The 22306-nt window shown below is 47.1% G+C and overlaps 10 protein-coding genes across 10 annotated transcripts; 5 read left to right on the forward strand and 5 right to left on the reverse strand.

Annotated features, from left to right (window-relative positions):
- Positions 1-563: 563 nt before the first annotated feature.
- Positions 564-2331, forward strand: BDV38DRAFT_260046 (aldo/keto reductase family protein). The gene is made up of 2 exons (XM_032055880.1): positions 564-1701; positions 1770-2331. The coding sequence occupies exons 1-2, from the start codon at positions 1186-1188 to the stop codon at positions 2103-2105; spliced, it is 852 nt and encodes a 283-aa protein (XP_031909016.1). The 5' UTR covers positions 564-1185; the 3' UTR covers positions 2106-2331.
- Positions 1999-4220, reverse strand: BDV38DRAFT_198145 (initiator tRNA phosphoribosyl transferase family protein). Its single transcript, XM_032052399.1, has 5 exons — positions 3479-4220; positions 3357-3391; positions 3118-3290; positions 2382-3048; positions 1999-2330 (listed from the first exon to the last, which is right to left on the reverse strand). Exons 1-5 carry the CDS (start codon positions 3820-3822, stop codon positions 2176-2178), a joined length of 1374 nt encoding a protein of 457 aa, XP_031909017.1. The 5' UTR covers positions 3823-4220; the 3' UTR covers positions 1999-2175.
- An 891-nt stretch (positions 4221-5111) lies between these two features.
- On the forward strand, positions 5112-6331 carry BDV38DRAFT_198192 (HAD family hydrolase). Its single transcript, XM_032052400.1, has 2 exons — positions 5112-5304; positions 5374-6331. Exons 1-2 carry the CDS (start codon positions 5296-5298, stop codon positions 6097-6099), a joined length of 735 nt encoding a protein of 244 aa, XP_031909018.1. The 5' UTR covers positions 5112-5295; the 3' UTR covers positions 6100-6331.
- An 828-nt stretch (positions 6332-7159) lies between these two features.
- On the forward strand, positions 7160-8933 carry BDV38DRAFT_198294 (MutT/nudix family protein). The gene is made up of 5 exons (XM_032052402.1): positions 7160-7521; positions 7582-7683; positions 7787-7879; positions 8035-8275; positions 8367-8933. Exons 2-5 carry the CDS (start codon positions 7633-7635, stop codon positions 8603-8605), a joined length of 624 nt encoding a protein of 207 aa, XP_031909019.1. The 5' UTR covers positions 7160-7521; positions 7582-7632; the 3' UTR covers positions 8606-8933.
- Positions 8769-9687, reverse strand: BDV38DRAFT_287305 (putative NUDIX family hydrolase; the record flags this gene model as incomplete). The annotated part of the gene is made up of 2 exons (XM_032060827.1): positions 8769-9281; positions 9361-9687. 2 exons carry the CDS (start codon positions 9685-9687, stop codon positions 8769-8771), a joined length of 840 nt encoding a protein of 279 aa, XP_031909020.1.
- A 2335-nt stretch (positions 9688-12022) lies between these two features.
- On the forward strand, positions 12023-13545 carry BDV38DRAFT_274754 (C3HC4 finger protein; the record flags this gene model as incomplete). The annotated part of the gene is made up of 3 exons (XM_032057894.1): positions 12023-12242; positions 12301-13415; positions 13459-13545. 3 exons carry the CDS (start codon positions 12023-12025, stop codon positions 13543-13545), a joined length of 1422 nt encoding a protein of 473 aa, XP_031909021.1.
- Positions 13546-14239: 694 nt separating this feature from the next.
- On the reverse strand, positions 14240-16366 carry BDV38DRAFT_296545 (major facilitator superfamily domain-containing protein; the record flags this gene model as incomplete). Its single annotated transcript, XM_032062950.1, has 3 exons — positions 15715-16366; positions 15560-15662; positions 14240-15501 (listed from the first exon to the last, which is right to left on the reverse strand). Exons 1-3 carry the CDS (start codon positions 15916-15918, stop codon positions 14240-14242), a joined length of 1569 nt encoding a protein of 522 aa, XP_031909022.1. The 5' UTR covers positions 15919-16366.
- Positions 16367-18389: 2023 nt separating this feature from the next.
- BDV38DRAFT_198451 (uncharacterized protein) lies at positions 18390-19918 on the forward strand. The gene has a single exon (XM_032052405.1). The coding sequence runs from the start codon at positions 18791-18793 to the stop codon at positions 19826-19828; it is 1038 nt and encodes a 345-aa protein (XP_031909023.1). The 5' UTR covers positions 18390-18790; the 3' UTR covers positions 19829-19918.
- Positions 19919-20239: 321 nt separating this feature from the next.
- On the reverse strand, positions 20240-20908 carry BDV38DRAFT_287309 (uncharacterized protein; the record flags this gene model as incomplete). The annotated part of the gene is made up of 1 exon (XM_032060828.1): positions 20240-20908. One exon carries the CDS (start codon positions 20906-20908, stop codon positions 20240-20242), a length of 669 nt encoding a protein of 222 aa, XP_031909024.1.
- Positions 20909-21230: 322 nt separating this feature from the next.
- Positions 21231-22292, reverse strand: BDV38DRAFT_198918 (uncharacterized protein). The gene is made up of 4 exons (XM_032052411.1): positions 22250-22292; positions 21980-22038; positions 21750-21847; positions 21231-21683 (listed from the first exon to the last, which is right to left on the reverse strand). The coding sequence occupies exons 2-4, from the start codon at positions 21997-21999 to the stop codon at positions 21475-21477; spliced, it is 327 nt and encodes a 108-aa protein (XP_031909025.1). The 5' UTR covers positions 22000-22038; positions 22250-22292; the 3' UTR covers positions 21231-21474.
- Between the last annotated feature and the right edge of the window lie 14 nt (positions 22293-22306).

Genomic DNA, 22306 nt, shown 5'->3' on the forward strand with positions numbered 1-22306 from the left:
CCCAACACAGGCGCCATGGGTTAGCCGAAGTCATTCCTGCCGGTGAACGGAATACCCTGTACAGATACCCGTCTTTTGTTTATAGTCATGTCGCGTTTTTAGCATCAATGTGTCTATGTATATTTATGAACGATAGAACATATATAAAGAAGAATCCTCTCATTCAACTGCTCTTTTTGTTTTAAGGGTTAAAAAAACAGGAAAAAAGGAAAAAAAGTTATAAATCTATTTCGAGAAAACTTGCGGACATCGTACCTTTCTCCAAAGTATATGCTCACGAATCGGTACAATCCCTGTAAAACAGTTGTACATCCATGCTAAGCCAAGGACGGCAATTCCGAAAGCATAATAATTTTTTTATTTGTATTCTACTTGATCCCAATTGAAGTAGTACTAGTACGGAGTTCTGTCATGCATAATGAGGGATTAAAAGCCACCTGCAAGTATATACCGCATATCCGTATTCAAATGAATAAACCTGATATATTTACCCAGCGACAATGATGACTACATCATAAGATTTCTCTCTCAAAAAATAAAAATAAAAATAAAAAACCAAAAGACAAAAAAGTCTATTCTGCCCGACAAACCCAACTGTACGCATCATGAAAACCGTCTCGCCGCAAGGGATGGCAGCCCGATCCCTTACATTCCATTGAACGTCGTACAGAGGAGGCACACGTGGGACGGTAGAGATTCGATCCTGCGTGGTACGTTCCCGTATTCAAGCAAGGGAGGTCCTGGGGGAGGGTATGTACGAATTCTTCGCTAGGATTCAAGCAAGTCAAGACCCCGGACGGGTTCGGCAGAGCAGGAGGAGTGTAACGATCGCAATCGTCAGAGCGAATGTAACCGAGATGAGAAGTTAAGTTCGGATGGAGTTCATCATGTTGACTTTACCCGATCCAGTAGTCAAAGCTATTTCCACCGGAAGGGGTTTAGACTGGAAGGGTTTCGTTTTGGTATGATATCATGTGTCGGGAGGGGTAATTGTCTCCCGCGCAACCTACCACAGCCGAATCCCTTCTGCTTGCTGCTTCGGGTCTCGAGTTACCTGGTTACATTTTTGTTTGTTGAGTCGGTCGGCTTTTACGGTATTGTCTTGAGCTTAGACTCTGTTTTTGATTTTTATTTTATTTATTTTAAATTTTGGGTTTTGCTGTGCGACCCCTGCGTGATTTTATCATGGCTGCGAAACTTACCATTACGGATTTGTTACCCCTCCCCAAGTCGGAGGTGAAGATCCCGCGCCTTGGGTTCGGTGTTTATCGCTCGCCACCGACTCAGTGTGTGCAGTCTACTTTGAATGCTTTAAAGGCGGGTTATCGCCACGTTGATACGGCTCAGTTTTACGCGAATGAAAAGGAGGTCGGCGATGCGATTCGCGACTCGGGCATCCCGCGCAGCGACATTTTCGTGACTACTAAGATCCTTGTCCCCGGTGGCTCGCCTGAAGCGACCTATAGTAAGCTGCTGGCCAGCGTGGAGAAGATAGGGGGTCCGGATGGATATGTAGATTTGTTTCTGATTCACAGCGCCAACTCGGGCGCGTCGGGCCGGAAGGAGATGTGGCAGGCGCTGGAGAGACTCCTTGAGGAAGGGAAGACAAAGAGCATTGGTGTTAGCAACTGGGGCGTGAAGCACATTGAGGAGATAAAGTCATATGCGAAGGTTTGGCCGCCGCATGTGAACCAGATTGAGGTGAGCTTGTCTGTCCTGGATGTGATTTTATAGGCGAGTGTGAACGGTACTAACTATCTACCCATTAGCTCCATCCCTGGTGTCAACAGCGAGTCGTCGATGCGTATTGTAAGAAGCATGGCATCATTGTTGAGGCTTACTCTCCAATTGTGCGCAACTATAAAGCCAACGATCCTACACTTGTCGACCTGGCGAAGAAATATGGAAAGACAACCCAGCAGATCTTGGTACGCTACGCTCTACAGAAGGAATGGGTACCGCTGCCCAAGTCCGATAACCCTGATCGGATTGTGGCCAATGCCAATGTATTTGACTTTGAAATCAGCGAGGAGGATATGGCTGTGTTGAATGCCCTGGATCAGGGAAGCGCTGGAGCTATTGTGGAGGCCGTTGAAAACGAATAGATCCACGCTAGGACGTATGATGAATAAAGGTGCACCTGAGCCACAGGTGAAATGCCAAAGAATCTACCTATTAATAATCTGGTCGTTCCATAAGAAACGCGTTAACAGATTGGAGTGTAGCGCGTGAAGGGTTCGTGTCATGCTTGGATGACACGATCCACGCAAGTCGCTGTCGGATGAATTGCTTGTCGATCTTATTTTTCGCATGAGATCCAGCAAAGATTCCTGTTGTATGATTAGCATGATCACATAGGGATCGGATGTAGGAATACTTGCCCTGGTCATCATAACATAGGCACAATATGGCGAGCAAAGCGCCTGCGGAAAGATCTTTCCCAGACTCGCATGTTACGAGCAGTGATTGTGACGGGTTCGACTCCAGCTGAGAATTGGCGAAGGCGAGAACCTGATGTAGATGCTTCCGTAGGTCGCGACTCCCCAGTTTAGAGACTCCACAACCAAGGTTTAGTCGCTTTGGATTCCCCTCTGAAGCCTCCGGATTTCCGTTGCAATCAATGACTAAATCATAAGTACCACCCTCGTTTAATCGAGGGTCTGTTGGGCTGATGTATAAGTTTCGAGTTGGCATTATCAAAGTTGCTTGCTGGCCGCCAGCTTCCTTTCGGTGCTCTTCTACCAATTTCTCAATGAGTTCCGGTAGATCTTCCTCTCCGGTTGCAGCAAGCGTGGACTTGTGTGCCCAGAAAACTGGCGGCGTTAGCCCGTGCGCCCAACCCTCACTATCATCTCCTGCTCCTTGGATGTAACCACCCTCCGACATTTCCGCGCCGTGGACACGCTTGGAAGCAGAGCAGAGAACAAAGAGATTATATGCATCTCCCTTTTGTAGATTAGTTGGATAAAAATATGAGCGATTCGCCCAGGCGACCCGAATGGGCTTTCCTAGTTTTTGCTTGAGATCATCTAAATCGAGCTTGAGATCCTAGAAGCCAATCAGCCTATGTTCAAATAGGGCACGGTCACCCTTTTTGCGAAAATAGGGAAATGTTACCTTGAGCGATTTAACAAAACCATCGATCCTGTGCTCAATCTGTGACTCTTCGGAGGCACCTAAAAAATTCGGCGGAAATTGCACGGGATGGTATGCAGTATCGGACGGAAATAGTGCTCGATTGATTACCGCACACCAGATCGGAACCGTTTTGGATAAGGCATCAGGCATCACTGGCGGTTTGTGAGACAGTGCGACACGAGCAGCCGAATATCAACAAAGTGGTCGTTAGCACTTACATTTCCCCCGGCGCGTTGAGTCAACAATGATGCAGCTGCAGCCGTCATTGGTGGTCAGCGGTAGTCCAAGGAAAAAGCGGACCGAAGGGAGGTTCTGAAGGAGCCGTGATACGCTCACTTACCCTCCATGCTTCTGAGAAATGGGTAGAATCTGCAGGTTTAGTCTACGGAAGCTAAAGTCCCATTGGCCCATATGACCATCCGTGCTCTTGAAGTAAGCGCTGCCAGCTTTGGCCTCCGGTGGGATATACCAACTACCACATCTCTCGTTGGCGACCAAGGGGAGATCGTAGTAGTCAGCAACTTCACGGACAAAGGTGGCGTCGGTTTCAATCGATTGAAGTCGGTTTGTGATGGAGAGGGCTGATCGCCGCAAGGACGACAGCGTTTGGGAAATAGTTTGCTCTTTGGAGGGGAAATGAAGAGATGATACGGACACCGGGAAGGGATCAGAATCACTACCCATTTTGGCCACGGGAGGGGAAGGTTTCGGGGCGAAATTAGCAACAGGTAGATTGCTTGAAAAAGGAAATAGTTCACTATTGCTAGACTATGTCCTCTCCGTCCAAGTTACTCAGAAGGATCATATGTGAAAAAAAGAGGGGCCCATAACGGTACTGGTAAATTAGCCAATAATGACTTGGCCTCAGGCCCCATCAAGGTCAATATCATTGGGCGGTGGCGTTCAAGAGATCGATTCATCCACGCGCGGAGTGGAGAATGGAAGATTTGTACCTACGTAGTAGTAGTACTACGTACCTACAGCAGTTTGTATGCTGATATCTGATATCGGTGCCTGACTCTGTAGCTGAGGTTACGTGTCATTGACTCTTTGATGCACTGCGGTGGCTACAAATATAATAGATAGTGGATGGTTCCAAATAATATAATATTGGCATATTTAGAGATCATCAGCTGATCTGTGGCTTAGTTCTCCTGACTAAATCACTACTAAAACATGGCATCTAACAAACATGCTCGGCGTGGACCACTGCCCTCCGGACGTTTAGACTGGTCCCTGTCTGAATATGGCCCCTCGCATGAGCATCCCGGGTGACTCGACAATGGTCAGGATGTAGAATTGCTCTGACAACCTACTACTAGTAGAGATTAGTAGTTGAGGGGGATCATTCCGAAGGTTGCCAGCTTTGTACGGAAGTACAGCATTACTACTCCGTACGTAATGTATGCCTTGTTCAATGGATCTGTCCCACTACGGATCGAGGAAGAAAAGAGAAACAAAAAGCTCACCGGTGTAGTAAAAATTCCGATCCTATTGGATGGTTCACGTAGAAAGTTGAAGAAAGATGAACACAAGGGGATCGATTGAAAACACTGGAATGAGTCTTCCAGCCGATTCGCAACTGCGCAATCCGGTTTCTTTACATTTCCATCAGGGCACAACGCTATGCTTGAATGGGCTAGTGAGAGGGGACAGGCAGCGTTACCCGAAGAGGGAATGGCAGCGGGTGCTTGCTAACTTCAGTTTAGTGTGCTGGTGTAGACCCGATGGCCGCCGTGTCTCGGCCGCCATTATAGGCCCATGCCCAGTCGCGAACGTCACGATATGACCTCAGGCCCCCGCCATGCCGCCTTCCTCGGAGGGGTTATTATGCGCATTGTATGGATATGCCCCCCTTTGAATCACTGGTGGACTCTCATGTGTAGCGTTGGGTACCTTAAAAGTATATTGATCGGAAACCCCTTAGGCATTTTCCTCTTTTCACAATTCTACTTAAAGGCGTACAACTGTCCCTACAACCAAAGTTTCTTTGTACCATTCACTCCACAGCCCTTCCCCTGGTCATCACTCCCATTTTCTTTTTCATTCTGTCTGTTCACCCTCACCCGTGAATTCTTGATATCTCCCTTCAAACCTCACATTACATCTACACTTGACTTCTATACATAGAATCCAATACAATACACCACAGCCATCATGCCTAAGGTTAGCCCTAAGCCATGCTGATACCTGTCACTACTTGAGCCATAGCCAACTAACCTTGCTACTATTCAGATTACCGAAATCTTCTTCGATTGCGACAACACCCTAGTCCTCTCCGAGGAGTTGGCCTTTGAGGCATGCGCCGACCTTACAAATGAGATCTTGGAGAGCCGCGACATCTCTGATCGCTACACAGGGGACCAGCTGATCCAAGACTTCGTCGGTCAGAACTTCCGTGGAATGATGATCTCCCTCCAAGCCAAGTACAACTTCAAGATGCCTGAAGACGAACTTGAAGCGTTCGTTAAGAAGGAGGAGGACAAAGTCATTGCTAAGCTGGAAGCAAAAGCTCAGCCATGCGTTGGCGCCAACGAGGAACTTGAGAAGTTGTACAAGGCCAAGAAGTACCACATGGCAGTTGTCTCCTCATCTGCCTTGCGCCGTGTCCAGGCTTCCATTAAGAAAGTCGGACAGGACAAGTTCTTTGACGAGGACATGGTCTTTAGTGCTGCAACCTCTCTCCCCAAGCCCACCTCTAAGCCCGACCCGGCCATCTACCTCCACGCCCTTGAAAAGTGCAATAAGAAGTCGGAAGAGACTGTTACTGTCGAGGACAGCAAGTCTGGTGCGCTTAGCGCCATCCGTGCCGGCATCCACGTCATCGGCTACGTTGGCAGCTACCCCGGCGATGAGAAGAAGCGCGAGATGACGAAAGCCCTTAAGGATCTTGGCGCCAAAGTCATCATGAAGGACTGGTCAGAGTTCCAGGACTGTCTCTCTCAAATCGAGTCAGCTTGAGCAGACTATCCCTCTCACCAGTCATCACCTCTCCCGAACGTCGACACGAAGTAATGACAGCAAGCGCAATTGGACTCCATTGAACATGGGCCGCTATCTTCGATTACACTTAATTTCTCATTCCGGCTATTATATTCAATTCCATTCGGTCGGCTTACCCGTTCGCGGGGTCTGTCCTTTGCAAGGGCTCGACCATTTCCCTTTTTGACCCAGATTATTTAACACGATAATCGGATCTATGTCTCTGACACTATTCTACTTCATCCATAGACAGGTTCCATGGATAGAGATACATAGTGAGGAAAGCTACAGACTGTAGACATACAATAGAAATGTTCTCCACAATTCTTATCCAAACCCCAATTATGTTCCTACTAGACGGGATATTACAGTAGTGGCAGCCCACCATTCAAACGAACACGACCGCAGCGCTAAATGCACGTAATCAAGCAATCCCGGGGCAATCATGGCCCACATATTTCCCATGCTCCATATCGCGTAAGATCACTGGCCCAAGCTTCTGAGACCACAAATCGGCCATAAGACGCCTTAGGTACTAGTAGTCCCCGACTCACCGCTCCCAGGCATGCTACTCCGCTGCCTGATCCACGAGGCCCCTCGCAGCCGCCGCTGCTTCTTCCAGACATCTTCCTGCAATCATAGTGAACAGATGTTTTAAGTGTCCGAGAATACCAGTAACACGGGGGAAGTGCCTCGACGGTCGAGCCATAAGGCACCAGCTTTGGTTCCGAGGGCCCCTAGTCCTAGGCTCGAGCAGGGTTTGAAACCGCCTCTGCTCGCCTCTAGGACTCCTACTAGTAAAATCCTTCGAGGTTTCCGTAGCCTTTCCTTATGACGCCGGTGCTGAAAGCGCCGGGGACGGAGGGTGAGCTTTTTGTAAGTTTGATTTTTGACCTGCTTATATACTTATATTTGATTTTTCTCCTTGCTTGGTCTCTATTCTCTATTTTCTGTTCTAGAGTACCCTAAAGATCGAAGGATAACAGGCGCAAGCCTGAGGCGCCAAATTCCTCTTTCCTTTCTGTTACCGTACACTAGAACCTGCTCCTTCCCTTCATTAGTTACCTCTCTCCCTCTTCATGATGCATACTACCTCATAGCCAACAAGAGTAGCCATTCTAAATTTAAAACAAGGAAGGCAAACACTCACAGATTATACAAGATCAACGATTCAATAACAAGTACATGAACAAGTATACTCCAAGAAACTTCTAATCGGGAATCATTTCCCCACCCCCAGATATGATTAGGGCTAGCCCTTCGGTGGATAAGACAATCTAACCCCTCCTTCTGCGGCCCCTCCGACAACATCGTCTCCGAGCTAGCATTAACTAACACTAAGTGGTGTCCTTTACCCCAGAGAACGTCATATATAGTACTTCCATTGTACTTGACTTATAGGTGGGGTTTTATTGGATTATCCTGTGACTCTTAGAGTGTTGACGGTTAGATTGTGGGTAGGATTGAGTTAATTGAACGGGTTGTTCCGTGTTTTCGTTAGAGCTTGGTACCATGTCTGATCCTAAGACTTTGAGATCGGAGATTATTGCTAGGGGTCCTTTGGTATGTATTCTCTTTTCATGTTTTGGAATTTGATTTCATTATTATAAAATCTTCTGGCTTAGGGATTTCGTATTTATACTAATGTTGGTGTTCATTTTCACAGGACCCTAAAGAGGCTAGATGGACGAGATTAGTCAAGACTACATACCGGGATCCTACCGGCGTAGAAAGGACGTGGGAGTCAGCAGAGCGGCAGGTGAGGTCATTCCAATTCTTTGAGCCAGCGCACCGGTTACTATTGTGCCAAGGCTCCAAGTTCTCAATGGGAGGAAGCCCCCTTGCTTATACGAAGGATTGGGTGCGCAGGACCTCTAGTCAGAATACCGAGCTGACTTGCTTCTGTACTTTTAGACCCGCCCGGCAAACTGCGCAATTGACGGCGTGGGGATAGTGACCATTCTCAACAAGTCGACGGGCCCAGAACTCCTTCTCCAGAAACAGTATCGTCCCCCTATTGACAAGGTGGTTATTGAAGTTCCGGCTGGCCTCATAGATGCTGGCGAGACAGTGGAAGAATGTGCCGTGCGTGAGCTTAAGGAGGAAACGGGCTATGTGGGAGTGGCGGAGCAAACGAGTACCGTGATGTATAATGGTATGGTGGCACTTCGTATCTGACTGCACGTGGGGTGTCTTGTTGCATTCCAGGATATTCGAGTGGAGAATGCTAACAGATATAATCGCAGATCCCGGCTTTTGTAACACTAACCTCAATATGGTTCATGTCCGGGTAGATATGTCCTTACCAGAGAACCAAAACCCTCAGCCACAACTCGAAGAAAACGAATTCATCGAATCTTTCACTGTGCCGCTAGCCTCGCTTTTCGGAGAAATGAAAAAACTTGAGGCCGAAGGATATGCTATTGATGCCCGCGTGGGAACAATAGCAGAGGGTATCGAACTTGCGCAGAAGTGGAAGCTATAGATTTGAGCAGCTGATAGCACGAACTTTCAATTACCGCTTATAGATGAGGTTTAGCGTTGTTATAAACGTCAATGTGATGCATCTTTATATCCATTCGACACTCTGCTGTAAAGCCCTACGGCAATTCGATGACGCGGCCGTCAGGGAAAGACCCATGTCTAATTCATATTTTCCCCTCCTCTTTGAGTCCTTTATACAGCGCCCATGCTGCGAGTGTCTTTCCATCCCGTAATCCCTCCTTCCACAGTTCCTTCAAAGGAACTAATTTTAGCGTGATCTTCTCCCCTTCCTCACGTAGCCCGGTCAATCGTCCCTGTAGTTTCTCAATATCCTTACGCGGCATCCGCTTCTGACACAAGAATAAAGGAATAAACTCGTCGCTTCCGCCAGCCGATGGATATATAGCCTTTTGCAATGTCTCTACGCCCTCGGGGCCTGCAACTGATTGCAATGCAAGCGAGGTCATATCGATCAGTTCATCCTGAGGAATCGTCAAGCCAGTTTCTTCTTGTATTTCCTTCGCTGCTCCTCCAGCAAAGGAACCGGCATCGTCAAGCATTCCGGCGGGTATTTCGGCAAACTCAAGGGAACCCGCAGGAATGCGGGGCTGAATGGTCAGAATCGCCCGCTTTTCGTCTTCCATTGAGGGGTGCACGTCATCTGGTTGGAGCAAAAGCTATTGGAATACCAACAGAGGTGAATGTCAAACAGTGATACGGACAAGTGAAAGAGGAGAGATGATTTGGGCGGCTTACCAGCATTCCTACACTGCCCCCACGAAGAAAAACGCTTCCAGGAAGTGACTCTCCATCTCCGTTCGATACATCAGCTTTGAATTTCACGAACCCTAATCGTCCTCCCTTGAAAAAATCAACGGCCTGGATATCAATCTTGCGTAGGACATAAGGGTCCTTGTGGAACTCGTGTGAGGGGTCTTGTTGCCGCTTTAACGATTGTTGCAGGGTAGACAGCCAGATCTGGAAAGCAGGGAAGCGCAATAGATCATCCTTGTTGAGATCAGGCGTGGAATTTACAGACAGGGATTGCTGGCCATGGTCACACGGAATTGTAAAAGTGGACATTGGAAGTCTGGTTATGTTGTTTGGTACCGATAGAAGGGTTGGCCACACGGACAGCCACCGGGCGAATCTCATGGATTGGTCCACTTGCAAGAAGGAACGTTTAAAGGGTAACGGCGGTATCAGACTCAAAAAAAAATGAATCTAGAATTTTGTCCTGAAGGAGAAGACTCGGAGATAGCAGCATCCACCGCGGAGGTGACTTACCAACAAGGTAGTACTACCAGCACGCCGGATGAAGTGGAAGTGGAGCTAACTTAAGTGGAGCCCAGGAGCTCTTGATGACGTTGCGGGTGAACTTCTGAACCAAAGCAAACAAACCAACAGCGCCGCTTTGTGCTCTCCCATTCGATATTAAAGCGGCGGAGTCAGGCCATCGTTATGTTTCATTTAGTATCCAGTCATTCTGTCATCAGTTCCTACATTCAACGGAGGACAAACAATCTGAATTTAACTAATTGTTCCCCACTCTTGAAGTCGCCGATCGGTCGACTCGGGACTCGTGCCAATCTGGGTCTAGTCCTACCCTTTCTTATCATCATGACTTCCTCATTCTCATTGCTCATGCAACTCTGGTCGGCTGGCCCTGCAGCAGTGGATCACTCGGTTCGCTGACGGTCCTTTGGGTCTTTGTCTGAGTTGTATTTCTTGTCTTCCCGCTCCCCTCTTTTGATTTTCCGATTTCCCATTCTTTTGCGATCATCCGGAACATCAGACGGGACCGTATATACTATAATCCTGATTCATTATATTTAGTGGATCATTTATGCGAAGTGTAACCTTGATATCCGCCTGAGCTTTTGCTTGCTTTCTCTGGGATCAACCCGGGAAAGTCCTAGCTTGCTGTGTCGTTTTCTGTCTATTTAAATTTCCAATTAATTGATTTATTTTCTTTCTTTTTTTCCCCTTCCTTTTTTTAATTTCTTCTACCCCTTCCCCAACCTAACACCAACGCCCCCTGCAACTAGACTCGGTTTAAGATCTCACTAATTGGATAGAACCGGGCAGACCTTCCACGGTGGGCTTCTAGGCGCCGAGGCTAAAGACCCTTGCCCATCCCTGGTGGTTTCTTTTACTTTCTCGCCCCTTAGGCGCAGTCTAGTGCAAGGCGCTGATGTTGTTCCCCCCGACTCGCCTGGGCTAAGGTCTAGAGCTAGCAACGTCGTCCAAACGTCAGGCCGTCAGCTTCCTCTCACGGTTGCGTTCCGTTTGGCTCTCCATAGTGGACTTGATCTGAAATACTTTAAGGAGAGAAAAGCAGGGAGGGGAAAAAAGATAAACAAAAGCCAAAGGAAGGCGCCTAATTGAGGTCCTTTAACATCTCTAGGGCGACAAGTCAGTTTGTGGGTAGTCTCCCGTTGCCGCTCAAGTTCAGCTTTCGTGGCTATTCCTTTCCTAGGAGCCGCTATCTCACTGGAGAGTGTGGAACCAAACAAAATCATGTCTCCGAGGTCTCTTGTGTCGCCAGCAGTTGCCGTATAACTACTAGAACCAGATTTTGGGGACGGCTGCCTATCAATAATTCACCCTGCATTTCCTTTGGAACCTTGAATTTGGACGTCACCTTGTGCTTATATATTTCGGTTGACCCGTCATCTGCTCGTTATCGGCTGGATGTGACTACGACATGGTTAGAAGCATAGTATCTACGAAATACTTGCTTTGTCTACCTATCAATGAGTTTGGGACCGACTGGCAATAAACGATGTTTGCTTGGTCCCCTTCACCTACCAGTACAAGTTGCACTCACAAGCATGCTATCGGCTGTCTTCATCTGAGCTCGGTTTGTTGCTTGTGTATGTTGTATTGTTCAGATCTACCGGGAAGAAATCGATCAGCCGCAGAGGAGCACAATATACAAAACAGTATAGAAACAACCCGTCGCAGATACTGCTGGAGGTGTGAGGGTCCGTATTTCCATCGTTGAAGTCCCTATGCTTGCACAGTGTTCCTGTCGCATTGATTGTCTACGCAATTTTACTCATCGAATGTTCTTTCATGTTTATTTAGTGCATTTTTGTCTTGAACCTTCACTGTCTAGATCGCTCACAGGTCCGTGTCTTGTGATTTAGAATACTGGGGTGCTTGTAATCCCCATCTGCGGCTACTCACCTTTGCCAATATACCATCTTCATCCGAAATCTTTCCTGGCGATTTCATAGTGTCCCACTCGAACAACATCTCTGACACTTCTCGAGCCCCCTTTCAAACAGCACTTCCACGCCATCGTCTATCTCAGTCTGGTAGTATTGAAACTCTCCGAGAAGAGCTTCAGTCCATCCGTCACGGGACTTTAACAATCCTCAATAACCTGCAATTGCTGACAGAGTCTCTCCTGATGGCGCAACCTGTCGTATCCTGGGACTCAAGCAATATAACTGAGCTCCCCAGGATTAATCCCAACTTGTCAGCTTCCGTCATGAACAGTCCTGGGGGTATGAATTCTTCTGGGTCACTGAACATGCAGAACTCTACAAACCAAAGTATCCTGAGCGCGCAGGCTGTTGATTCCAGTCCTTATCTTCCGCATGGACTTCCTAACGCAGCCAGTGGTCTCTGTAAGTAATGCTCGTTTTCCAATTCCCATAATTGCTAATCGATGATCAGATCTCCCAGGTCCAAACATATTTGGGACACCTACAACACATAGCGGCCTCTCTTTTTCTCGGGTTCCTGACCAATTTGCTACGTTTCCTCCGCCATACTTGCACAGCAATGACTCATTTCCTAATATGCAGAACCAATTTGGCGAATCAGTTAGCCTGGACAGCACTGAACAGATTCAGTACGGGAATAATGGGCCTCAGGGGTCTGAACTTTCTCAAGCAGGCTTTCAAAGATCATCTGCGATGACTGGGCAGACCATTCCTCCATTCGTACCTCCGAATACTTATTATCAAGACGTCTTTCCTTATCCCGCTCAGGCTTTACAGCAGCTTATACCATATCAAAACACGGCACAAGTTCCGAATGCTGCTAATACCCAGTCGGCAACACTAGGGGCAACGGGCCAGAATGTCCCTATAGCTCCTTCGCTTAATCGGCAGGCATCATTTCGATCTCGCCCATATGGCCAGTTTCCACAAGCAGGGGTTTCCCCTACATCTACATCGATTCATCATAGGCGGCAGCATCGCACTCATAGTATTGCTTCAAGTTCCCCATCTGTGCACCAGCTACATAGTAGGACAAATTCTCAGAATTTACATTTGCGAACTCGGTCTATAAGGGAGCCAAATACCTCAAATGGACTTTCCCCACATATCCACAGGAATCACATTACGATGACTGGAACATCGCACGTTTTGCCCAATACGGGGAGCGAGACTCAGTTGCCCCCACCACTTACTCAGCAGGAACAAATTGAGCTCTCTCGAAGACTCCAAATGAGAGAGCTACTGCGTTCCGCACGTTCCAGTGAAACGCATGCTTTGCAGCTATATGAGGAAAACTACCTTCGCCGCCATCGTCGTCAACAGGAAGAAGCCGCGTCGCACGCAAAGGGGCTTGACGATCAGAAGGATGGGCGTCCGGAACCCAAGGATGACGAGGAGCTGACTGTCAACCTCGAGTGTAAAATCTGCATGAGTCAGCTTGTGGATACTGTACTCATTCCTTGTGGACATGCGATTCTTTGCCGCTGGTGTGCTGAGCAGCATGCGCGGTCGGATCGGTCTCGACCAAAGGCAGCGGTGCTATGCCCGCTCTGCCGCACTCCTGTGAAGCAGAAGGTACAGTTTTGCACCGTTTCCAGTGACTCTATGCTGACTATAGGCAGCTCCGCATCTATCTCTCCTAACCTACTACTGTAATGGAGGATACCATGTGTGGTGGAATCTACGATTTACGACCGTTATGTAGTGCATCTCTAGCCTCTTCTTGCTTTCTTGTTCTTCTATGCTTCCTTCGCTGATTCTTGTCCATTTCCCCATATCTTGGACTAATTGGGGCGGTGATTGCATTATTTGGAGTACAGTTTCCAGCGAACGACTATCAACAATCTCGGTCACATGATCTTCGCCAGGGAAGTTTGGCACTGAGATGAATTGGTTCACGGGTTCCAGAATGGTTCTTAGCCTTATGAGACACTATTTGTATCTATGCTAGACATGCCTTTTTTCAATTGCATGAATATCTCCTGTTGATGGCCCACTCGGGTAGCAAGTTATCTCCCTATTGTTGCCTTTGTAGTAGTATATTGTTGGATCAATTTTTTCAAATGGCCTAACTCTCATGTAATGGATAACTAGACTGACGAATCCAAACGCGAGAGTGTCTTGCCATCCAGACAAATCGGTATACTTACCACTTAGTTGCGTGTATAACTGCATAAAGTGGTGGTCGTAGCCTGCTCCTTCACTTACGTCGTCTTTCGATGACGGCTCAACTTGCAATAGAACCGTGGGCGAAGTGGTATGCGTAAATAGGCATTATCTAGCATCTATCTCGAGATTCCACCCTAATTGCGAAATATATGGGTGGGAACTACATTGTACATTTCAAGATCACTGATGGAACCTTGAGGTCTCTAGTACTTTCACAGCCTACCTAGCAATTAGAGTGGGTAAATAAAAAACTTATTCTCCAGATCAGTCAAATCCAGCATCGCAAGGTCAACTTTCCTTCGGATGATTTGCCCATTCTCATCCAGCTGTTCCACACAGCCCTCCTCACGCTCACTGTCACTCAGTTCCGCAATCCACTTTCTCCGTTCCTCGTTTCGCCGCGCTAGAATAAACCAAATGATAAACAAGATAGCGGGCGTGCCTGCCCAACTTATCACTATCATGGACGCCCATGCACCGTAGTATCTGGGTGCAGCACTGGGGACCCAGATCTGCGGGGATACGAGATTGCCGACGCTGTAGCCGAGCATGAACATCACGTTGCGTGTGAGTTTCTTGGTGTATCCAGCTGCAGAAGACGTCGTCCAGCCGAGTGCGATGATATAGGTGATACCGTACGTATGTCCCGCTAGAAGCATACAGGCTAAGAGTGCGAGTTTATTGTCCCAGGGGATCGCCACCATGCCGATTCCGCCCGCGATAGCAGGGAGACACCAGAAAAGTCCATGAATCGCTAGATATTTTGGGAACCATTTCAGTACAAAGGTGGCGATGATACAGAGTACGACACCGAAGCTGCCCCCTGCCACAGCGACGAGCGTGGAACCAAGCTGGGAAACACCAAGAGAAGTTGTGAGAAGATTCTGTTGGCCATAGGTAAGATTGTTTGAGTACATCAGAGTGAAAGCCTGTAGTGCGAAGAGCCAAGATATAGGGTCACGCAGAGTTTCAACGAGCTGAGATCTTTTGAACCGCTTCTGTTCGATCGAGCTCTGGCTGGAGTCGTGCACTCGGCGAATAACATGCACTTTCTCTTCCAGAGTCAGGAACCGAGCTTCGGCAGGGTTACTCGGGTAGCAGAACCAAACCCAGATAGAGAGGAGGAAGGTGATTCCACCGGTAACGATCATGAAAAGCTTCCAAGGAAGAACTGCGCCATGGCTGTAGAGCAAACCGTATGCGATGAAACCGGCAACGATGGGAGCTCCTTGGCAAGTCACCCAGAGAATGGGCTGGAGGAAGGATTGTTCCTGACGGTTGAAGAACATGCCGATGGTCATTTCCATCGCGGGTACAATGACAGCTTCCACTGCACCGAGGGCAAGTCGGAGGACTACTAGGCCGGCGAACTTGGTCGCTACGCAGTGAAGGAAAATAACCGCTGCCCATAGAAAGACGATGACGCTGACAAACTTTCCGAAGGGTAGACGTTGCATAAGATAGTGTCCCGGCCATTGCGCGGCAAGGTAGCCTCGAATCAATGTCAGCAATTGCTCCAATATAACAGAGGTAAGTGCAATAGCTCATACCGACATAGAACACAGTATTTAAATCGTTGTACTGCTTTTTAGAAATGCCGGTCTCTTCGAAAAGCCCAAGAATCGCTGCGTAACCAAGTGTAGACTTGTCTATCTACAAGCCGATCATTAGAATTTACCCATGAAGCAACTGCAGGTATACTCACAAACAGGACAATGTTAATTGCAGAAAGCAAAACCATAATATTCAAATACAGCTTCCGGCGCAATCTTTTCTCCTTCTCAGGACTTAGGGGCCCGAACTCATCACCATGGTCTTCGATAATGCGTAATGTGACATCTGCATATTTCTCTTCAACCGTTTTTGCTGCTCTTCGAGTCGTGGGTTTCTCTTCTCCCTTGTTGCTCATGGCTCTATGTGGCGTATGTTGAAGGTTTGTTCAAGTGCTGTCAAAATGCCAAGCGGAGCCCTTCTCATGAAATGTATGACAAGTCATAATCCCTTGCCTATATGCCAACTTCATCTAGCGGCTTTTGTAAATTTCCTAAATGATCGGATTTCTTATCATTGATGGTGCAATCTCCACAGTGATTGTGCAATACTATCTATACGACCGCTGACCCCACCATGGAATGGGAACTTGCAGATAATAGTGGAATGACTGTCGCTTTTTCTCCTATAAGACTGTGTATTATTGTATGGTGTCATCGTTAACTGACATTGCATCTTAAGCCTCTTCTTTTCTGAGTGTAGAGGCCCAGATCATAAGATTCGTATTCTTGTAATCTGATGGATATTTACCATTGTTGAGGAATGAAAAATTCGTGTGATTATTATAGAGTGACCCGTGATTATCCGTGCAAACAAAGTATATATTTCCGAGATAGGTATAAATACTCAAAGTAGACAGCGATAGCTTAGAGAAGACGAGGTGGAAGGCTAGGTCTTTTTTTACTTTTGGCTTTTAGCATCTTGTCCCTTTCGTAAAAGCCTCACGAATAGAGTGAGTCAAAGGTTTCGCCCAATATATCTTTATCCAGCTGCAATGAATATATCTGCATCGAGGTAGCTAACACCCGAAATTTGATGCCATCCGACGTGGTTTATATCAAGTTCAAGAAACTAGCTCTCCCCTAGGGTTTTAAGAGCATCCAATACTGTTAATAAAGCATAGTATAGACCTAATTCAAGTTACACTAGGTCCTTTTGTCACTGTACTGAGGTATTAGACTATGGTAGTATGTTAATATAGAAAAACCCCTCAGACGTTGAGGTATTGTCTTTCAAGGCCTTTTGTGAGCCGAGCGAGCAGCCTCTTGCTCCTCCTGGGGCCTTGACCGAACCGAGTATGGCATTAGGACCCTACAACATTATGTCGTGAATGTCCACAGATGAAGTAGCGGCGATTCTTCTAGAAGTGTGGCTGAGGGGTGACTTGAGATACGTAGTAGTTTTACTAACTGTGGGGTTCGCTACAGGGTATCCACGCGAGAAATCAACCACATGGACGGGAGGGTTGAGAGATTATCTTCGTCTGCATATCTCTCAGCTCAATTGCGATTACCCAATCGATGTATTATTTTTGAAAACTTGGCTTTCATTAGCGCATGCACAGTAACTTGCAATTGAGCTGACGTTGTTATAGCTAAGTTGATCAGATAAGGGCGTGCATAGTTACTCAAGAGTTGAAACTGATCTCAAACTCCATTACCGCCCTTTCAATCAACGAATCTCTTTAGACCAAGTCTTAATACAGTTCGAATTGCAAGTACGTTTATACACATATCGTTGAAAGCTGGTTAATGTCATTTTTGGCGTCACAACACTTGAGTACCCTCGGTCGGCCAGAGACGACATGAGCAGAGTCCCCGCAAGCGAAATGAACAAGGAGGGGCCGTAGACATACGTAAGAAACTCAAATTCTAGTGGTATTTTGATGGTTGAGCTAATACCGGGTCCAAAGGGTCTGGATGTCTGGGTTTTTGCTGCCTTCAGCTGACCAAGTGGGGAATAGAGCTCTGGAGGAGATCGTGTGATACTAATGCAATGGGTCAATGCAACTGACACACTGCAATACTAGTATGTATGGCCTCAACAGGCGCCGAGATAAAGTTTGGAAATCTCGCATGAAAGGATGGTTAAGTTCATGTTCACGTGCAGGAAAATGAACCGGAGTCGAGTCAATGACACTCTATTGAACCCTAAATGGACTGCGCCACAGTCCCCATGAAATCACGCAAAAGGTCCAACTGTGGCTGATCCCTTATACTACTCACGTAGTTTGGGCTTATCTTCTGGGTCAAACTAATTTAGAGATGGGACCAGACCCCTGACCCGTGCCAAGAGAGGCCAATCGCATTCCATCCCAGCCGTACTTTGCCACACCGTTCGATCTGCAGAGATGGGATCGTGCCCACTCTACATCTGTTCATTTGTGGACGGGCGCATAGCGTGATTGCGGTCTTCCCTCTGCCCCTCATGAGCTGAAAGGGTATGAACGGGATCTCCGGAAATCGCTGCCTGGATGAGGAAGCCCGGTAGCGACATGGAGCTGCCCCTCATGCCCCCTGATTGAGATATAAATAATGGCCATTACGGCTTTCTCTTGCGTCTGTTTGTTCTCATCTTGCCTTCGTATTCCTTTTCCATATCTGAACATTGTCTCAATTGCATTCCAATTCTTCCTCTCTAATCGAGTTTCTCAACACACACAAGCCATCAACAATGTCTTACAACAACCGCGACAATGACTACGTATGTTCATTGCGCACACGTCTTCCAATGGTAAAGATGGGCACTAACATTAATTGCCTATCAGAGCTCCAGCCGCTCTGGCGGCTATGGTGGAAATGATAGCTATGGCGTAAGTCTCGCTCATTTCATTGCTCACTACTTGTTCTCAAACATTGCTAATGCTTCCTAGTCACGCCAGGGCAATGACTCTTACGGAGTATGCTATCCCCCTGTTGGCATTTCAGTCAAGTCTTGTCAGCACTAACGTTTATCAGTCCTCCAGTGTAGGGAATGACTCGTACAGTGTATGTCTACCCCCTCACCCCAATTGATACATTTCACAATAACTCACCATCGCACGCTACAGTCCAAGGACGACAGTTACGGAGTAAGATACAAAGCCCGGCCAAACACCGATACCCCACTAACAGTCACATAGTCCTCAAACCGCTCAGAAAACTCTGGCTACGGCGGTTCTGATTCCTACAACTCCTCCAGCCGTTCTGGAGGAAACGACTCCTACGGTTCCCGCCGTGACAACGACAGCTATGGTTCCTCCGGTAACAACAACAGCTCCTACGGTTCCACCAACGATTCTTACAGTTCCACCAACCGCAAGGACAACGACTCCTACGGATCCTCCGGAAACAGCTACGGATCCAAGAATGATTCCTACGGATCGGGCTCGAAGAACGATAGCTACGGCTCCAGCCGTGACAATGGCAATGACTCCTACGGCTCAAAGGATAACCATGGCTCCTCTAGTGGTTCATATGGCTCTAAGAATGACAACAGCTACGAGTCCTCTGGCGATTCCTATGGTTCCAAGAAGGACCACAGCACTTCCAGTAGTTCTTATGGATCTAGCCGTCGTGACAATGATAACGATAATTCTTATGGTTCTAAGAAGGATAGCTACGGCTCTTCTAATGACACCTACGGCTCCAAGAACGATTCTTATGGCTCTAAGAACGACAGCAGCTACAGTTCCAAGAATGACTCTTATGGCTCTAAAAATGATAGTTACGGTTCTAGCAGTCGTGACAATGATAACAATAACTCTTATGGTTCTAAGAAGGATAGCTACGGCTCTTCCAACGACACCTACGGCTCCAAGAACGATTCTTATGGCTCCAAGAACGACAGCAGCTACAGTTCCAAGAATGACTCTTATGGCTCTAAAAATGATAGCTACGGTTCTAGCCGTCGTGACAATGATAACAATAACTCTTATGGTTCTAAGAAGGATAGCTATGGCTCCTCCAACGACTCCTACGGCTCGAAGAATGACAGCTACGGTTCCGATCGTCGTGACAACGACAACAGCTACGGATCCTCCGGGGATTCCTACGGTTCCAAGAATGATAGCTATGGTTCTAGCCGTCGTGACAACGATAGCGGGCCCTCTGGTAACAACTATGGCTCGAAGAATGACAGCTATGGATCTTCTGATTCCTACGGTTCCAACAACCGAGGTGATTCGTACGGATCCAGTGAGCGCTCTGGTGGATACGGCAACTCCGGTTACTAGGTGTTGTGAGACTAGGGGCTTTTTGGTGTCATTGTTGGCTGATCGATGTATTTAATTATGTCTATGACTTTATAAACATAACAGCTTGAGATTCGAATTCTGAGGTTTTGTTCGATTAACCTGAATTATAGTAACTTGACTTAAGTGGATCTATAGGTTCTGGCAAGTGGACGATAAACGGAAGGGCATGTAATCAAGAGTTGAATAATATAAGGAAGAGGTACAATTTGGAGAAAGCTTTTTCATCCATTTTTCATTTTATAAACCACTGGGTTGTACCTGGTTTCGAGTATGTTTTCGAATATCATAAAACTCCACAAGTGTCCCCAATGTAGGCATCTTTGACATGGAAGTATGATGATTACATTCATTTTCACTATCCTAACGGAACAGAATTCTTGCACCGCTCCTGCCATGCCTCGCCTGGAGAAGACATGCCAAAGCTTTACTCCATCCACCATGGCCATTATGCAGGCAGTTCGTAAGATTCATGCTTTGTTGTCGATGCTGACTGGAGCTCTGCGGGTTCAGACATGACTGCTACTTTCTTCGGAGCGGGTGTAACCGGTAGCTCAGCTTGAACATCTTCCCTAGTGGCCTGCTTCCTGCGATTCCGCACAAAAAGGAAGGCAGCGGCTGCGATAATCATGATCGTCCCAACGGATATGCTAACTCCAATTCCTGCCTTTGCACTTGTGGGCAATGCTGGGCTGATTTCCTCCAGCATAGGATCGGGAATCGCTGTCAACGTTCCCGTTGTCTTGGATTTTTCTGTGATAGACTGGGAGCCATTTGAGACTGAGGAACCAGTAACAGTTCCTGGTCTGGTAATAGTAGTAAGAGGTATCGACGATGTCATAGACACAAGGGTAGTCGCGGTGGTAAGGGTAAAACCACTGACTTTGGCGAGTTCTTTAACACTCATGGTGTCTATCCAGTCGGCGTTCCATATCCTCACGAATGCAGATGGACCCAGAAGGCCTGTAACATGCTCAGACTCAAACGCAATAGAACTGGCGTTAAGTTTGACTATTGTATGTGGGACAATATTGTGTCCTTCTTGCCCAATCTGGAAATCGGCCACCAAAGGGTCGTGTGACGAGTTGTATTTCCATCTCACTGTGAGGCCATCCATGGCGTTCAATCGATCGCCTTGGGCTGGTTTGATGATTTCGATCCCCCCTCTTTTTTTTAGTGAGTGAGCAGAGAGCATTCCGGCTGAATAAGAGGGTTCGTTTATACTATAAGGGCTGTATCACGCTTAAGAACATGAGTACTCACCATGAACAAGAGCCAGCAGAGGGAAGAGAAGCAGTAATGCTTGTAGAGGAAACATCATAGCTCGCTGGGATTAAACATTCTGATTGAGCCTTACCATATCATGGAGGGCTGCTCAGAGTCACAGATCGACTGTGCTAGGAAGAAGGAAAGGCTAATATGTCTCTGGGTTCCACCGGTTTCAGGGAGTGTCCTCGCGGAGCCACAACATAAAATGAAGATACTTCACCTATGCCAGGTCCTGCATAAGCCGAAGTGACCTGAGAAACCCAGAATTCATGTTCCAGTCATTATTGATAGTATAAATCTGTTGGATTCCTAGCCTTAAAGCACAATATGCGGTTGAGCCGGTACCCATGGTTGTGTCGATTTGAGCCTTCTTTATTGGAAAACGTTGACTTTGGCACGCTTGCATCTCTCTTGCTAGGTAGTCTGTGTATCTGTCCTAAGGATATTGTTTCGGTCCGTTGGTACCGATACCCAGTGGTGTAGAGAGTCGGGGGCTGCATATTTAAGCCTAAAGTACCACCCTATCAATGTACATGTAAAGGCCACCAGGGAGCTGTGAATCGACATCAATAGCACCAATATCCTGCTCAGGAGCATCGATTCCACAATGTAAGACACTACTGCTGTATATTACACTGTTAGCAAAATGTCCATCAAGTAGGGAGACAAAGAACCTGGAAGTGGCGTACCACAAATGTTGACATCCTTGTGTGATTCGTGAGTGTTGGTGTAACCAGAAAGAACAGAATCAGAACCACGGCATGTATGTACTTGACAAATAATGAGACTAGTAGGTTGGGAACAGCAAGGTTAGTATATGCGACTCTGTAGCAACTGTGTGGGGCCAGGTTCATTCTGGGCCATTGCGACAAAGGTTTGGGAGATTTCAAGTTCGAAACACTTTATATGACTGGCTAACCTGCTGTCGCTCGTGACCATTTAGTATAAGAAGGTGTCTTCTCTCAAGTAGCAAAAGGTCTCCAATAATACAAATCAGTAGAAAGTCAGTTGACTCAGTTCACTGTAGATATAATGACAACTTATAGTAGTAAAGCCAGAGTAGTATGTGATTCAGCCACACGGGCAAACATTAAGCATCTTCTATCAGAAATTCTCCTCGACCCTGACAATCTTTTCCGTGTACAGAAATCCCGTGACAGGAACAATGACTATTAGGGTTTCTACGTACTATGTTTTCCCTTTACGATGCCCTGGCTAATATAACCATTGTCTAAACACATTAGCA

This window comes from Aspergillus pseudotamarii (assembly GCF_009193445.1).
Source record: "Aspergillus pseudotamarii strain CBS 117625 unplaced genomic scaffold BDV38scaffold_74, whole genome shotgun sequence".
NCBI classification, from domain to species: domain Eukaryota; kingdom Fungi; phylum Ascomycota; class Eurotiomycetes; order Eurotiales; family Aspergillaceae; genus Aspergillus; species Aspergillus pseudotamarii.

Excerpts from the sequence above, each read along its gene's own strand:
- BDV38DRAFT_198918 (XM_032052411.1), bottom strand. The coding sequence starts at position 21,999 with ATGGTCACGAGCGACAGCAG. Across the intron at positions 21,848-21,979 it reads ATGGTCACGAGCGACAGCAG|TCTCATTATTTGTCAAGTAC; the intron begins GTTAGCCAGTCA and ends CCAACCTACTAG. Across the intron at positions 21,684-21,749 it reads CAAGGATGTCAACATTTGTG|CAGTAGTGTCTTACATTGTG; the intron begins GTACGCCACTTC and ends TGTAATATACAG.
- BDV38DRAFT_198145 (XM_032052399.1), bottom strand. The coding sequence starts at position 3,822 with ATGGGTAGTGATTCTGATCCCTTCCCGGTGTCCGTATCATCTCTTCAT. Across the intron at positions 3,392-3,478 it reads ATTTCTCAGAAGCATGGAGG|CTGCATCATTGTTGACTCAA; the intron begins GTAAGTGAGCGT and ends TGACGGCTGCAG. Across the intron at positions 2,331-2,381 it reads CCTATGTTATGATGACCAGG|GAATCTTTGCTGGATCTCAT; the intron begins GCAAGTATTCCT and ends ATCATACAACAG.
- BDV38DRAFT_198451 (XM_032052405.1), top strand. The coding sequence starts at position 18,791 with ATGGTTCCTCCGGTAACAACAACAGCTCCTACGGTTCCACCAACGATT.
- BDV38DRAFT_198294 (XM_032052402.1), top strand. The coding sequence starts at position 7,633 with ATGTCTGATCCTAAGACTTTGAGATCGGAGATTATTGCTAGGGGTCCT. Across the intron at positions 7,684-7,786 it reads TTATTGCTAGGGGTCCTTTG|GACCCTAAAGAGGCTAGATG; the intron begins GTATGTATTCTC and ends TCATTTTCACAG. Across the intron at positions 8,276-8,366 it reads GAGTACCGTGATGTATAATG|ATCCCGGCTTTTGTAACACT; the intron begins GTATGGTGGCAC and ends ATATAATCGCAG.
- BDV38DRAFT_260046 (XM_032055880.1), top strand. The coding sequence starts at position 1,186 with ATGGCTGCGAAACTTACCATTACGGATTTGTTACCCCTCCCCAAGTCG. Across the intron at positions 1,702-1,769 it reads CGCATGTGAACCAGATTGAG|CTCCATCCCTGGTGTCAACA; the intron begins GTGAGCTTGTCT and ends TCTACCCATTAG.